Source organism: Balaenoptera ricei, chromosome 16, assembly GCF_028023285.1.
Source record: "Balaenoptera ricei isolate mBalRic1 chromosome 16, mBalRic1.hap2, whole genome shotgun sequence".
Lineage (NCBI taxonomy): Eukaryota > Metazoa > Chordata > Mammalia > Artiodactyla > Balaenopteridae > Balaenoptera > Balaenoptera ricei.
In genome coordinates this window covers 13098465-13116390 of record NC_082654.1, presented here as the reverse complement: position 1 = coordinate 13116390, position 17926 = coordinate 13098465, and the positions used below count along the sequence as shown (strand labels likewise).

The 17926-nt window shown below is 36.6% G+C and overlaps 1 protein-coding gene across 2 annotated transcripts in view; it reads right to left on the bottom strand.

Moving 5' to 3' along the window:
• Positions 1-2226: 2226 nt before the first annotated feature.
• The window catches only part of RAB11FIP2 (RAB11 family interacting protein 2), a 40182-nt gene continuing 24482 nt past the window's right edge, over positions 2227-17926 (bottom strand). The window contains exons 4-5 of one of the 2 annotated variants that reach the window (XM_059900025.1): positions 10988-11033; positions 2227-5205 (exon numbers count right to left, since the gene is read on the bottom strand). In XM_059900025.1, the coding sequence (XP_059756008.1) occupies positions 4978-5205; positions 10988-11033 (274 nt within the window). In that variant the 3' untranslated portion in view covers positions 2227-4977. Of the gene's footprint in view, positions 5206-10987; positions 11034-17926 lie in introns of those variants that run through there. The other variant, XM_059900026.1, reaches the window with a different exon arrangement.

Sequence of the window (17926 nt, the reverse complement as noted above, 5' to 3'; positions counted from 1 at the left end):
AAGAAAAAATAAACGTGTGTGCTGCAGATAGGCAGAAAGGGGAACAATCCAGCGAAATACCAGGGGAAGTAAAAAGACACAATAAATGGGCCTCTAAAATTGAGGGCAATTAAGGACCAGGAAGGTGTTCTGGCCTGCAGAGAACTCCCTTGTTCCAAGAGTGTATGACTTACCTTCAGGACCACTACGTGTGGATCACGTCTCATCATCTAGAATAATGCAACTGCTTAACACTCTGCCACACCCACACCCACACCCACACCCACACCATCGTCCCAGGCCCTTAGATTCCCGCTTCCCTCAGACAGCATCTGGGATGGACAGGCATATACCTGGACTGCAGGCTCAGAGGGCTGGAAGTGGCATGAATTAGTGGTCTCTGCCATGAGCTGGACACTAACAAGTAGTGAGAAATGCCATGGCTTTGCCAACTCTACCCTACTCTTGAGTTCCACAAATAGCTGTTTTGTTAGCTGTCTTCAATTTCCTCTGAAAGCTTGTACAGTCCTTACCGTAGAGGGCTGTTGTGAAGAATAAATGAAATAACACATAAAGAGAAAGCACTCAGCATAGGTCTTAGCCTCTGTATAAATACGCAGATGTAATTTGCTACCAAACAGTAAGTTCTGTCCCTGTGAGGGGACATCTTATACACAAAGGGCTGCTAAACAGTGTCCACGCTAAACCTTACTTCCCAAAACTATTTTCATAGTAAAGTGAGTCTGTAGGTCTTACAGAATACTTGCTGCCATATATCAAATAATAAGAGGCATCCTACTGTATTTTTAAAAGACAAGGAGGGCTCATGTACAAATGAATATTCATGCTGTTTTATCTGTGATAAGAAATTATGACAACCAAATTAAGATTAAACATTTTAATCAACTATAATAAACCAATAATCATATATAAAAATTCTGATTCATGCATCCATCAGATTACATAAATTATACAACTGTCATGTTACATAATGCTTACATACTTTGGAGTTTGTACCTGCAAAAATGTATACAAGTTACTAGAGCATTTTACTAAGTGTAATACTCTTCAGTTATAAATAACGCTTGTATCTTTCAAATACCTGCTAAATATATACATTTCTAGATCTGCAGCATTTTTTTTTGTACCTCAAAATCAAACCACCCCTAAGATCGAAGATTGACAGGCCCAAATGTATCATTTGTTACAGACTTCAATTCCATTGTAAGAGTGTATTTTTTGACATGGAAAATAAATGAAATAAAATGTCAACTCCAGTTTAATGCTTGAAGAGCTTCTATACTTCTTATTAAATACACCAGAAAACCCTTCTTATGCAGATTAATTAGTTAAGATGCTACCTATTGCATATTAAATACCTCTAATGATTGCATCTGGATTATTAAACTTACAAATCTGTGAGAATGGGGGCTTTCAGTGTGTGCTGACAGACCCTTCCAGGTACAATCATGAACCAGCAGCACTGCGATCCTTTCCCTTTTACTTCAAAGAGATCGAGGGAATGAGCATGCTTCATATTTCATTTACACACACACAAGTGACACCAACCATATCTATAAGACATATGGGCACACAGACATCAGAAAGTTTCACCTTGTTTTACAAATCCAAGGTAGGCTGCTTTTCCTAAAAACCTAAGAGGAAAAAAAAGTTCTAGTGTAACAATTTCTAGATATATTAAAGACAGCAATTCTTTTTTTTTTTTTTGAGATTCTCCTTGCTAAAGAATAAGCACCCTTATGGGGGTGGTAGGCAGTGGGGTGTGAGGGTGGAGGAGTTGGTGAAGGATGTGAGGAAAGCAAGTCTGTCACTAGCGAGCTGAGTCTTACTTAGGTTTCCATTCATGAAACCCTTTAAATACAGGCAACATTTTCACAGCCGGAAAATTACAACGAAATCTTCACTTACTGCTAAAAGCAATAGATGTAGTTATGTATAATCTATGGATAATACTACGTTCATGGGAGGATGGCAAAACTAGGCTCAATGCAGAATACAGTAGCAAAAAGCAATACTTAAATATTTTTCGTGAATGGGTGACACATCATTTTATATACAATTCTAAGATTTATTCCCTGGTATTTAATAAATGAACTTGAAGCCTAAGTGGTAGGACAGTCATGTTCAATACTTTGAAGCTGAATTTTAGAACTGGGAGGGGAGCTGGTTGTAAAACTATACTGTTTTAAAAATATTGGCAGAAATATTTTTAATTATGTAACAGAAGTATGTTAGCTTAAGACAGGTTTGAGACTATTATAAACTCTGCAATTTAAAAAAATCCTCTTATTGGTGGAAATATTTTTGAGCATGCCTTTTTTAAGCGTAAAAGCAAAAGTAAACTCTGTCTATAAGTCTATTGTGCTGCACTTTATTTAATGAGTACATATGTTTTATTTCCTTGTCTAAGTTACTAACGAAATATACCATTAGAATACTTAAAAGTTCTAGTTTGCAAAAATAAACTAATGTGATCTTTTGGCCTTTTTTTCTACAACGCTAAAAATTAAAACTACTCTATTTGCACTTCTGCCCACAAACACAGGAAACACTGTTATGTTTACTTAGGAACTCATTTTTACTTTTTGTTTTTAGTTCCTTATATTGACCGATTGATTATGAAAATATATATATAGTCAGTTTGATTCCAGGTCACGAGTGAAAGAAAGTTCATAAACATCGGAACAGAACATTTCGGGCAGTGATAAATGCAGATTCAGTTTTCAATACAATTCTTGTCTCAGAATTAAAGATAAAAATACTGATGCAGTTATAACCAAATCATTAACGTATGGATAAGCCTAATCCTTAATAGTTTTTATACAGGCAAAGAATCCTCCTTAAAAATGAATTTCCTCATAAAAAGAACGGCAGTCCCTTAACCATACTTTTTCATGAGCTCTATTTACATAAAACATATCCCCAGTACAACACTGGCATCGTGGTTCATTCTATAACGAGTAAATTTGGCCAAAGCATATTAAAATATCTGCAGATAATGTCATAATACTGCAAACACATGGACTTTAGTACTTTTAAAAGTATAAGAAGAGCCTCAGTTATACTAACAACAGAAAAAAACAAATACTATGAACTGTGCAACATTTAATAAATGTTAACTAAAAATGGCACCATATTAAAAAGAACTACCAAGACCTCAAATGGGAAAATAAAATTCTATACCAGATTGTGAGGTTTATTACAGAAATTTAGAAGTGGAGGAAAAAGTTGGTGAAAGCTATTTTTCCTTGTCTCCTATTAAAAATTATTTAATTTTTTGTATTTCAGAAGAATTTTCAGAATTTCAAAATTTATGCTCTCATAGAAAAACTGAAGAAACTCAGAAAAATACAAATAATACGGGATTTTAGCTTGTGAATATAAGCCTGGCCAAGTATTATCTGATTCAAAATATTAAACTGAGCAAAACTATTATATGTGCTTTGTATTTAACTCTCAATGAAGTCTTAGTAGAGATAAACATTAGACAGAAATGCATTTGGTAAAAGATTGGGGAATATATGTCTCCATATACAGGTGAATTTTTCATCTTAAATTTCCTTTAGAAAACACAGATTCAGTATTTCATAGTATGTATTTCAGACTTTTAAAGTTAAAAAATCAGCAGATGATTAGTAATATTTTTATATCATTTTCACTTTAAAGACTAATTTTGTACAAATATATAAAGAAAATTCATGAGAGTAGTCAACATTTTTGGGGAGCAGACTTAAAAACAAAGCTGACACAATTTTGTGATATTGATTTATTCTTCCAGGGTGGCTGTAGAATAGTGTAAAATGTCGTGCTAGTAAAGATCTATTCTAAAAACTCACCCCTCCTTTAGTAACTCTTATTTTGGTTCAGAAACCAAATGCAACCATCTGTTCCATTATTTATGCAACTTGAAACCAAGCCTAATTCTTCATTCCTAGAATTTGTTCATTGCTTTGGATTATCAGGCATCAGAATGATCACCTACTTTCCGCCCCCCTCCAAATTATCTTCAGATATAACTCCCTAATATTTTCTTTGCTAGTACTGAATATTTTAAAGACATTCAGAATCTCAACAAATCACGTTTGCTTATCTTCTGCTTATAGCTCAAACAAAACTCAAATATTAAGATAAAAAATTAATTCAAGAAATTCATGCTGTTGCAAAGTTAATGAAGTTTCCTAAAATACATCGTTCTTTAAAAAGGGGCTTTAGATCATTACTTTTGGAAAAAGAGAAAAGATTTGATGCTGGAATAATATATAGTAGCAGCTTATTTTGAAACCAAGGTTCACATAGTCAAGAGTGATTTGAAGCAGCTTCTGTGTAACAAACCATCATAGTAGCAATGATGATTTGTTTTGCATTGATAGAGCACACATATATTTTCAAATTAAGAAATCCTAATTGGTATCCTAATTTTAGAGGCAACCAGTTCTCTAAAAACACATGTATATATGAGGTATATGCATGTATTTTATATACAAAGATACATGAACAGATTATTCATGTACATATATGTATATAAAATATGAACTTTTTTTTTAGTAGTGTTTATAATGAGCAGTATTCCTGCAGCTTAATCTGTACAAATTGACTTCTGAGAAACCAACCACAGTATCAGTTCTGCTTGATGAGAAACCTGTTCCTGAGGAATAAGTCATGTACTTCTGAAGATACTTCTAGGCCTATGGCAGATTAGTGGGCCGGCACCAGCACCTAAGTGAATCCTAAGGAACTGCTTGTTCACGAGAATCTGGCCCATTTTCACTTGAAAGGTTTAAATTATTTAGCTCACTTCAAAGGTCACTCTTGATAGTCCCTGATAATATTTACAGGTGAAACAATTCTTCACAATGAAGGAGAGTATGTAACAAAACCTGATAGTGTGGTCTCTCTCAGTAACAAGCTTTTCTTCTATTTTTTCTCTCTTTCTTCCTTTCTTTTTTCCCCAATTATAAATGCAGTACCATTGGCTTATTAACTATTGGAGAATTTGCCAGCTTTCCTGGATGGTTCGTATGGCACTCTGAGAATACTGGGCGTTTCCTCCATTACCCTTACAAGGAGGTTGTCGATGTAGTCCTCCAGCTCCCGGATGTGGGAGTCTTTCCTCCTAAGGAGCTCTTTGTGTTTTACCAGCTCCTGTAGTACCTCCTCGTAGGTCAGACTACGATAGCCTGCAGTGGCATCAAAAGGGTTGCTGTCCTAGAATAGGATAAAGACGGTCACTTTAATAGATAGCACATCAGGGGCAAATTATGAGTTATTCTGAAGTTCAACTGTTTCAAACCCTCATCCAACTTTTCTCTATCCTTGGCTAGAACCAATGTGACAGTTCACAGAATGGCTAGCCAGTTCTGAGGAAGGGACTAAAGCAGATGCACCAAAGCCTTGATCACAACTCTAAATTCTTAAATATAAGAAATTGACCATGTAATTTAAGATTAAGTTAAGAGATAAAATGTTCAATAATAAACATAATTAAAATAGACAAAATCAAAAGATCTGCAAGAATTAACTTTAGGAAATATTAGAAGCTACTGAAAACTATACATTTGGATATTAGTCTAGTCCTCGTGGAATTGCTCCCTCTGAACTATAGTTTAATGTTATGCCTTTGCCTTTTTATTGAAGATGGTAACAAGAAACAGCAATATCAACTCTGCCTCTCCAGTTTGCTATGAAATGTTGATGGCATTCAGAATTAAATCCATGAGCATCCCTTATAAGAAGCTCCATGGGAGTAACTACTCTTTTAACTTATAGGCAAATAGAACCTTTTCTCCTCTGAGTAACTAGTCTATTTTCTCCTCCTAGTACTAATACCTATACAATTTATTTTATTTCCCTTTTTGCCTTGGTTGTCAGGAAACTCAAGAGTTCAACTACAGTCATGCTAACACTTAAGATTAGTATATCTGCATTCTCTCCCATTTCACTTACTTTATTTTGTTTAACCTTATTCTATTGGTGAAAATTCTCTTAACACAAAGGTACAAACATAAACCAAAAAAAAGGCATTGACTCAATTCATTTTCATTACAAAGCATTCTAATATTAAAAGAAAAATATTTCTCAGAAATTTAATCAAAAAGGCACTGTAACATCATCTATTTAAAGTGCATATTTAGATGTTTCATTATATAAAATATAATGCCAAAATATAAAGTAGCAATCTTTATGCCTTCTTATATATAGTTCTATCACTACATTCAACAACTTAAAATGGTTTTCATCACTTTCTTTCCAAACATTTCCACTTGGCTTTAAAGAAAATATACTAAAATACTGAGGAAATTGGCCTTGCTCTTAAGGACTAACAGTATCTAATCTATTCAGAGGAGGACGGAGAACGAGGACTGGTGAACGTAGAAAGGTCTTTTTTTTCCTTTTTTGTCATAAGAATTAAATTTGTCTGTATTCATTTTCAGGATCTATTTTAATTTGCTATGCATCCAGGAGTTTTCATCAGTAAAGCCAAAGTGTAACTTTTTATCCCCTCCTCCCCAGGCCCCATGACTCTGCTGCACCAGAGAAACAAGCTAGAGCACAGATACCAATTTGATGTTTGTGTTACCCAAGCACACTCCCTTCTCTAGGATAAAGGCAAAACAATATTCCTGGCTGAAAACTTCTCCAATCCATAGAATCTCTCAGGTTTTGCACAGAAGATATAGCTTGCACTAGGCCTTCAAAGATTTTGCCAGGCAGAAATGCGTAATGGGCATCTCAAGCAGTGGCTCTGCTTGTTCAAAGGAGGAAGCAAGGCTCAAGGCACAGTGGCCAATAAAGGTGATCAGTGGAGTACGGCTGGGAAATAAGGTTCAGGGCAGGGCACAGAGAGAGAGGCTGAAACAGTGGGTTCCAAACAGACCATCAAGGATGTCTGATGCTATCACACTTAGTGTTATGGGAAACAGAAAGCCCACTGAAGGTTTCTAAACAGAGGAAAGATGATTAAAGCTAAGCTTTAGGAAAATGGCAGCAGTGGGTAAGATCATTTAGAGGGACCGCGATTAGTTACAAAGCTATTTAAATAGTAAAGACAAAAGTTAGGAGGAGCCTCTACTAGATTAACAGAATAGAGAGGATGCTAAAAGGAAGTTTAAAAATGACTTATTTTACCATTAGAAACTGGGTATAGATACAAACAACTTTATGAATTAGATTACCTTGTCCCCCAAAACATTTCAGAATATTGCTTTACGACAACTAAAGGACAATTCTGGAGATATGTGTTGGTTTACTTTTTATTCTCTTCTCTTTCAGATCAATTAACTTTTTGTTAGAATAAATATACACACCTATTTACTAGTTTAATTGGTCATAAGTAGTCTAGAGATACAAAACTTAGATTTTCCTAAACACATTCCTATTGACATTTATTATACTCAGCAGATTTCTGTAGAAAAGATAAGACATACCATAGAGCTAAGTACATTTTAAACATCAATTAAAAATAAGCTAAAGTTTCTTACTTTAACCTAAGTAACTCTGCACAAATTTGAGACAGAAACCCACCTAAGTCTCACTTTCCTTCTCTGATAAATGAGATGTTCTCTAAGGTCCCTTTCAACTCTAACATTTCCTGGTCTGCAAAGAGGTTTTTCAGAACTGCATTCTAAAAAAGTGATTATGTCCAACTAACGTGATTTCATTTTTCTAATACAATATTTACTGAAAAATAGCAGTTCTTGTGAGAACTGCAGGGATTAATGAAATTAAACTAAATGGTATTCATTACCAATTGATTGTTTTACTTTTTTTCTTAATTTAACATAATAATAGCATCAGACTGGGCCTCTCTTAATCAAATTATACATATATGAACTGATTTCTCCAAACTAATTAAGTGATAATATGCAGTTAGAAAATCATTTATATTGTTACATTTAACACTATACCAGTGCTACCACAGAATGCAGTTAAAATAATTTTTTAACATTTCTCTACAGACAATGAGGATGGAAGACATGTCAAAAAATTCTTATTTTGACATAAGGGGTTTAAATTAATGCCATGATACAAATCAATCTAAAATTTAATCTCTCAAAATAATCAATTATTATCCCACAATATTGTTCAACACTTAAGATATAAGCCATAATCTAGAATATACAAATCCATTATTTGGCTTATTTTTCCCCCTCACAACCGTCTAATACTTATGGATAAACAGATTTCTTGGAAATACAGTTCTGACCTTTTCAATAAATTTTCCATTTGTCCTTTTATGTGAAAAATTTACCCCAAATTTCTGCATCGAGTTTTTATGCAAAAAAACATCTTAGAAACACATGTACTATAAACTATATTCTGGAAAAGAATATAAAATAATTAAAAACAGTTTTATGCTTAGTTCCAGATTTTATCCCATATTTGAAAATCATGTAAACCTTCTAATTTTAGGCATAAGATTCTTAAATTGACTAATATACTCAATAAATACATCTATCCTTCTGTTTGTTGATATAATTCCAAATAAAATAAAGATTAATATTAACTAATACAGTAGGAAATTAAAATATTTTCTAGTTACAAAAATTATTTTGCTTAAAGAGGAAAACTCTCAGGCAAATATAAAAATGAATTATTTTTTCAAAAGATCCTTTTAATACTATTCTTGGAAAAACTAAAATTGAGAAATCTCCAAACTGGTAAAGACTCAAATAACCTAACATGGGACTCCTAAGTACTCAATAGTTTTTCCTCTAGCACTTGATATAGATGGCACATATGTTTTTAAGATGTCTTCTTATATTGAAATTTAATGTAAATTTTTCTTCTCTCTTCCCCTTTCATAACCAATCCTTTTTCATTCCTACCCAAACTCTGTTAAAAATTTCCATATGCAGATATAAGAAAATAAGAGTTGGGTGAGTGAACAGAATTATTACATTAAGTTGTCTAACTGGAATTTTAAATAACAGTTGTGCAAAATACTTTGAGAATTACTAGTGATCTATTTTTACTTTACTCACAGTCTAGCCTTTTAAACTAGGAAATGTGTATTTTTTACAATATTTAAATTTCAACAAAAGCAAATTATCAAGACTCAAAATAACTGAAGATTTAAAGAAAGGTTGTCCTGGTAACCAAATATTGGTGGGGTACTAACTGACATCCAAGGCAACTAGAGGAGAGAGAGAGAGATAAGATGAAGGCTTGGCATTCTCTGATCATCTCATTATTGTTCTAATGAGGAACTTTGCTCTGGGAATATCATCTCAGCTACTTTCACATCTTTTGTGCTACTCCCTTCATCTCCCTTTCAGTTCTTAATTAGGCCTTAAAGAGCTCACGCTGCCCTTTCAACTGGCTACTGCTCCTGTTTAAACACTGCTTTCACAGACAGGTGTTGGCACTAGCATATAAGACATACAAACTTAATTACAAAATACTATGTTCAGAAGGGGAAAAAAATATAACTTGGTGGACAGCTATTATTGAAGAACTTAACGTAAATTACTTCAAACATCTTATAATCTTCAACATAAAACTTGTTCAAATACTGTTTTTCAATAGCGATCAGTATGAGGATGAGCTTTCTCCTCTTAATTGTATCTTGCAGTAAATTAACAACACCTAGTAATCCTTTAACTGTCATTTAGAATAGTTAGTATTCCAGAGAAAAATAATCACACATCAAGGATTCTTTTATCACCTTTAAATCCCTTAACTAAAACAATTTTCACATTTTATTTCTTTAAAGAATTCTAAGGATGCTTTTACAGCAATAAATTACAAGATTTGGAAAAGTACATTTACAAGCACATAGAAATTGTAATTAAGGTTACTTAATAAACAATAGCTGCACATTAAATCGATTTTTTGATGTCGCATTTTGTTTGAGATTAAGTAACCGCCTGATAGAATTCATTTTATTATCTGATCAAAGGCTGACTTCATATATTCTGACGTTTCTCGCCAGTCTGCCATAATATAAAGACTTGAGTATTTATGAAACATCAAAACGTACACACCACGTACATTAAAACAGCAAAAACACAGTACAAAGTCCTCTGCCTCTTAATGTTTTCTACCATTTTGAAGACAAACGACTGCATTTAGAACGGTTTACACAACACCATGGTTTCTTCTCAGCCTATCACACCACAGAAGACTGTGATATGTTATTGCTTTGAAAAATTCTTATTATACATCTGGATCACACACATTAAGGACAGATGGTTCAAACAGCAACCACCAGCCTCTTGGAATAAAGGCTCTATTTCTGTTATTCAGTGAGAATTTAGTTTCCTACCAAGACATGTGACCATATTTTTGTAAAGCAACTTATTCTCTCTAGGCTTAGTATAGTATTTAGAATAGACTGAAGATGTACTGAAACTCGGAACAGAGGTCGAAAACCGGACTTCAAATAACAATGAAATGAAGTTAAGATATCTGAATAATCCTTGCAAAATATGTGAGTTAATTTAGCTGGTCGCTACAAAGCCTGTTAATATATTTGGTTTTGTTCTGACTTGGAAGGTAAGTGTCCTAAAGGATCTTTCACACACACTCCTGGTTAGATGGGTCTCTGGCCAGGAAGCTCTTCCTACTGTTAAATGTTCACAAGCAGGTTTATTCTCCCCTCAACATGATTTACAACAACAGTAACAAAATGCTAGCTTTCTCCACATGCTCTTATTTCACAACTATAATGTTGACCTGACATACAGCTTTCATATCGATTTTTAAACAGTCTGCAAACAAAATCTGTATATTCTGAATTGGCTTCAATTATAACTATAATGTTTGCGTACACTTCCATAGATCATACATAAGTCACACCCTATGGTATATTAAAGATAAAGTTTGAATTTTGCTTTTTTTCTTTCTCCCTAAATCATCACACTAAGCTATAATCTGTGGGTAACTGAAGGATTCAAGGAGACAGAGGCCGTTTTAGAAATGTGCCCCAGACAGAAAGACAGCTTATGGCTTGGTTTTTGGTAATTCTCTAACCCCCTCTGCAACTTACCGGGATTTTCCTGAGGTCTTCATTACTCGTCGGATTCATATGAAAACTGAGCAATAAAAGACAAACATAAATGTTAAAAGCGTATCATAGTACACGTGGGAGGAAACATAAAAACAGAACATTTTAACCAACATTGCAATAACAATTTCTAAACTCCTATATTACCTGAGTGAAATTTAATCCAGGATGTAAAAGAAAAACAATATTTACTAAACAATCTAAAGCAGCTACAATTTTCAACTTTGAAGGAAAACCCTTCAGTATTATTAGAACTGAAGAACTGTACCTCTAACATGTAGTTTCTAAACATCTTTAAATATAAGCGATTTTACCTAGTGAGATATTTTATAAAATTAAATTCTATAATGTTATTATTCATTTTATATACACACACCCACTTACCTTAGGCCTTCTGATATAAAACTATAGAGACTTAAATAAATTTAGGTTAGGAAGACTGTAGACTAAAAGAGTTGAAGCAATCTTTTAAAACAATTATTTCTATAGGTATTAGAAAAATTAACCTTTAAATGTTATCCTATCAAGGAGAATGAATTCGGAGCTGTGTGAACCATTTCTGTCATTAATGAATTTGTAAGTAGCTGGTCTTCAAAATTTAAATACCCAAATGGACCAAAACAAAATGGATTTCTTGCATGCACACAGGACGAAAACATCACAGCTGAATGCTATAATCGTTTTCTTCTTTGAAACATGTCCATTAGGAAGGCGACTGGAACCAAAAAGAAGCTAAACTTCAAAGCCATCTGGTGAGTAAATATTTCATCGTTGCTATTCAAGTTTAATTTTTACCCGGCACTTAAGAGTATTAGCCATTAGAACCTCTACAAAGCATTACTGTCCTAGGAACCTTTTTATTCCAAAAAAAAAGACTTAACTGTAAAATATATTTTTTCATTATCTGTGCTTTATCAGCCAAATAACTGGAATCCTTTGAAGAAATTCACTTTTAAAACTTTTGACTGTATGCACAAAAAGTCTGGACACTGAGAAGTACCTATTATTACAAGTACATATCCCAGCTGTAAACCTACAGGGCATGCAGGCATGTACAACCACCTCAAGAGAATTTCTCACATATCCAAGGTTTCATTTGTTATGACTAAGATTTGTAGTACTAGCTTCCAGAACCGGTTGCTGACCTTTTCTACCTAGAACTCCTGTGGATAAATTTGGTACTTCAGTAGAGCTGGGTGACACGGTAGGGAAGATTGAAACATGTTTTAAATACCTACGATGCACCATTTACAGGCCGACTCGGCTGACACATTTTCTCATTCCCTGTACCTCACCGTCTTCATGGTGTTCTGTATGGTCCCAGACTAGAGTCACTGTACCGGCAAAGTCTCAAAAGCCTGACAGAAAAGTGGCTTAAAAGAAAACAAATACAAACCCAAAATACATTATCCTGTGGTACCCCTAGGCCTAGAGTGCCGGGGGAGCAGCTGATAACACGCACGGTTCCCAGCCTCCCTGATTTTCAGTCCAAGGAGGTCAACATCAGGGACCAGTGGGACTAATCTCTCCTTGCCCCGTGATCTCACAGCACGTTGCTCTCTAATAGGTCAAGAAACGCATTCTGCTGCATCTCTCTCCATCCGACTGTGACATTCTCGAGGACAAACTGATTTACATTCAGTGTAACGGCACACTGTACTGGTTACAGGCAGAGAAGTGCTTGAGGGCCCTGGAACCAGGTGGTGTGAACTCAAATCCTGGTTCTGCCCTCTACTTACTTGCCTTTGAGTGTGTCTGGGTTCCTTCCTCTGTAAAATGGGGATGGTAACAGGATCTACCATGTAGGACTACTGGGAAGATTAAATGAGTTGACCACATGTAAAGCACTCAGCACAGTGGTTAACGGACAGAACATGTTCAGTAAATTATTTTATTTAATAAACATCTGCATAGCACTTAGAAAGTGCCAGATACTGTGCTAAGCACTTTACCAAAATTAACTCATTTAATCTTCACAACCCTTAAGGTAGGTATGATCTTCATTTTCAAAAGAAGGAAATGAATCACAGAGAGGTTAGGTAGCTTGTGTGAGGTCGTCCAGTGGGTGAGTGTTGGAGGTGACACAGTCCTAGCCCTGTGTTCTGCTCACAGATCTACCTAGTGAGCACAGGCCGCACTGCTGAAGCCCTGCACACACAGGACACGCGGATTAATCCGATGTTTTGAGTAAGCACACAGGAGAGGTGCCCTTGTAGGGCGAGAGCACTCCTGAGAGTTAAATTCTTAGACCACCCAGAGGAAGGAAACGTTCTATCGCAGCATTAGTCAAGGAAGGTCTACTAAGTCAAGGAAAAAGTAGAACTTAAAATGACATGACGGTTAGGTTCGGCAGGCCAGAGAAAGAGGACTCTGAAGACACATGCTGTCTGGGGCTGCCGGACAGCGGTGCCACTGCAGGACACGGAGGAGCCTGGCACGCAGGCAGCAGGATGGGAAGGAGCCCCTGAAGGGCTGTCATGCAGAAGACGAGGCTCTTAGAGCGGGTCCATAGAGCAATAGGCCATTTTTGACAAATTTAATCTTTCATAAATGTTATTTAGATGTTTCGTATCTATCCTATCACATCCTTGAAGAGTAAACAGTATTATGACTGTATAAATTTCAATATATGTCTCAGGAAGAAATTATTGAACTGAGAAATAGAAATGCTGGTATTATATTTATTATTAATAAGAGTTTTGAAGGAACAGACATTTAGGACAAAAATTTTATCAAAATCACAAACCTAACCGTATGTACTATCCAACGGCTTCAGCCTGTGGGACTAAAGTGAAACTCAGTGACAACCTGCAAAGTGTCTGAGAATTCTCAAGAATGGTCACAACTGTAAGGGAAAGAGGTATGGAGCACAGCGAGCCCCAGCTCTTTGCCATCGTACCTGGGTGTAACCTAAGCTCACCCACACTCTCCAGCAGCCCAGTGCAGCGATCTGAGGCCAGGGCTCTGGTACTGGCCATTGTCTGGAATCTAAAGGCAGAACCCCTCCCCTGTGTTCGGCTTTATACTCACAAACTGACGTGTCAAATACATGACCAACTCAGTCATTCACAGCTGCTTTTTTTGATCTGTCCTTAAGTGGGAAAAAAGAGTTAGCTGAACTGGATGAATTAGCTTGGGGAAAAATGTCTCTATCGAAGTGTGGCACCAATTTGTGCTATCTTTCTTTTTGGACTGCTTCCTCATGTCAGACAAGATACTGAATAACGTAGTCTGCTCAACTGAGTTGCTGACAGGTTAAGGAAAACGGTGTTTTTAATCAGGTATAAAAATAAATTTAGACATGCTCACACTGAAAAAGTCTACACAGATTTAAACTTCAGAATTCAAAAAAATTAATTTTTGAAATCACAACTGAAAGAGTTTGGTGGCAGCAGAGGATTTTAAAGTAACTTTGAGACTGATAAAAATATTTTTAAATTCATATTTTTAAAAATAGTTTAAACTAATAAAATGCTTTTACCTTAACATTCTGAAGTTTTTAGGTTTAATAAAAGCTTATTTTTTACCTTGTGCTATTTCCAAATTTTAAAGAATTTTTCCTGGTAAACTCTAAATTTTAAAATTAACAGTACTCAAATGTATTTCAAGGAATCATTAGTATCTCTTCAATAACGTCACATTAATTTACTCTGAAGTTAGGATAAATACTGAGTAAGTAAATTGGTGAAACTTGAAACTGTCCTTCAATTTCTGCTATGGACTGGTCTTCCACAGATAAGCCAGAAAAGCAAACCAACATTTATAAAGTGATAAAACTGACCACTAGAGAAATCACTAAAGCATTTGTCAGTGATCAGAGTTTTCTTCTATGTCCTTCCTTTTCTCTTTTTAAAACTCTTTTTGCTCTCTTTTGAAGCAAGGATACCTAAGAAAGGGAAGAGACTATTAACAGTGAAAAAGTCCATCATGACAAAAAAAAAAAAAAAAAAAAGCCCACAGAAGAAGAAAGATCTTTAAAACTAGCTGCCTTGTCAGTATAAAACAATGCAAACTGTGTAAATTCCTGGCTCTAGGATTTTAAATCTTTCAAGGAGAAGTCACGTACCACCACCTGAAGTTCTTTCCAAGGCATTTAAAAACAACTATTATTACATCTTCCATGTTACCTCTTTCCAAGCCCTGTTACCGCTGGAATTACAAAGCTAAGTCCACTTTGGCCTACAACTTGACTCATTTTGTATTTAATAAGTCAATTCAAGTTATTTGCAAAATTCAGGAGGTGTCCTGCTTGTCTGGGAGTGGGGGCAAAGAGAGGAAAGCGGAGTGGAGGAGTAACTTTCTTAAACACCATTCAATTTCTTATGGTGTATAGGAAATAAGTATAACTTTATCACAGAAGAACTTTGGACATTAATTCTTTTCAAAGGAGAGTATCCTACTGATCTTCTTGTTTAGCTGACAGAGTGGGCTCTGGAGACCTGGAGCTTCACTTTGGTGACACATGTAGTTGAGGGGGAGGGGTGTAAACTGAGAACTATAACATAATACAAAACCTTTAATGAGTCTGAAAAGAGGAAAAGAAAAATACACCATTTACAGCAAAGCAAGGGCAGAGAGTAATGACACTGACCTAGCAACGACTGGTATTACTGGACTTTAACCATGGTACCAAGCACCTTTGGGAGGACTTCGCATGTTAACCCACTTAATCCTTGAACAGTCTTACAATGTGAATTACAGAAGAGGAAACAGGCACAGCAAAGTCAAGAAGCTTGCTCAAGGTAACACAATTACTAAGGGGCAGAGTCAGGATTCACAGACAAGCAGCCAAAGACCACCATCCAAGCTCTTTAGCCATAAACTGCACCTCTCCCACACGGGGGTTCCAACATCCTCAGTCCTACTGGGAGCTCAGAGACAGCTGGATTCAAGGAGGCCAACACAATTTCCTGAGGATTCTTCCAATCAGAATGACTAAGAAAAGTGCAAGACTTAGACAATCTTAAAGAGATAGAACAAAGGCTGAAAAGCAACAGGTATTGAATTTTTTTTCTGTTTGCCCCTCCTGCTCCATTCTGCCCCTCCCTGCACCCCAGAAGGCTGATCTCTGGAAAGGGCATCGCCTGGGTCCCCTTGCCCATTGGCTTCCAGTTGTGCTCTGCCACTGGGAGGCACCTGCAAGAGACTGGAGGACAGAAAGAAGGGGAGACAGGGTATTTATTCCAGCCCCATCCTACCAACCTCTTCAGTCCCCCTGCTGCACGGCAGCTTTACCAGTAGCTTCTGTACAGACAGCCACAGCGGCTCCTTCACACCGAAGCATGGCAGCCCCTTCCAGACACTGCCGGTCCCTAGTGCTCTACTATCCCTTCCTTGGTGTCCTAACCCTGGCCACCCCTCTATAAATGATATCTTCACTCAACTTTCTTCAATTACTCGTTTTGAGTGTGTCATCTGTCTCCTGCTAGGACTTTAACTGATACAAGAATATATAATAAATGCCAAAAACTATTCACTTAATAATTTAAAATAGGCGAGAAACAAAGGAAGCCAAAGAAAAACTGCAGTTTTGAAATGGTATAACCAAAGTGGCTGGGATTTGAATAGTACCACTGCACGTTTATACACTGCCTTACAATTTATAACACGTCTTCACAAACGGAGTTTCTCTCAACTGAGGAACAGCAATCAGTAAGGTGGGATGCGATCACTCACAGTAAGACCTCATACAACTGAAATTCCACCTGATCCACCTCACCTTCCGATTCTCCCACTCCCTCGCCCCATCAGACCTGCTCTGTGGACCCCCGCTGTCATCCCAGTTGTTTCCTAACCTGTTTGCATTTCTTCACCCGGCTCACCAGAGCATACTTATAGCCATTACCCCTCAGATGTTCCACCACTTTTATTTTGCCCATCTCTAATCCCTCCCAGGTCCCTCCCAAGTAACTCCCGCTGTCTTCGATACTTCACTGCCTCACCTGCTATAACCTGAAACACGTCCCCCGCCACCGATACTCACTGCCAACAAATGACTTTTACTTAAGGTAACAGCCTCATTCTCTTTAATCTCTCAGCTCCCTTTGATGACTGTTCTTTCTGAGACTCTCCCCCTCTGTGATATGTGGTGGCCTAAATTTTCTCCTATGTTTCTGATTACCTGTCTTCTTCCCCGTTTCACCCTAGGTGGGAAACACTAGCTATTTCTTAACGTTCTGTTTTCAAACCTCTTTTTCCACTCTATCTTGGAAATCACTACTTCAACTGCCACCACTATATGGACGGATGACTGCTAAATCTTTAATCTTCAACCACAATCACTTTATCCTTTGCAATACCACCTTTACACATGTCTGTTTAAAGTCTCAGACTGGATATCTTACCTGCACTTAACTTACCTCGAAGTTCTCCCAAACCAGTCATCATCTTGACGTTTCTATCAGTTCTGTCTGATTTTCTTCCTTCAGGTACAACCAGTCTCCTAGTCACCAACGGTGAAGTCTCAGAGGCACCCTTGACTCCAGCCTCCAGCGTGTAGCCTCATCAACAAGCTGCCAGATTCTCGCCATTCAGCTTCTGGACGTGGGTCTCTCACCGTTTCCTCACTACTCATTCTCACAGCTACCTTTCTGCTCACGAGACCACACGACCACCTGGACTGACAGCCCGGACCACTGTGACAGCCTCCTCGCAGTCTCTGTCACTCCTCCTTTGCCCCATCCAGCCTATGCAACATGGCTGGGTAGGACATTCTAAAGCTGAAGTCTAACCTCATTATTCTTCTGTCAAAAAACTTCTGGCCTCCACCTTCCTCTGGAGCAATAACAAAATTTCTTCGCCTGGCTTTCAAAGCCTATTGGGCTTGACTATATTTATCTTTTCAAACTTACTGCCCACCATCCAGTACCCAGGTACAACCTATTAAATTGCTCTAAATTTCATATTTTATTTTTAATCAAG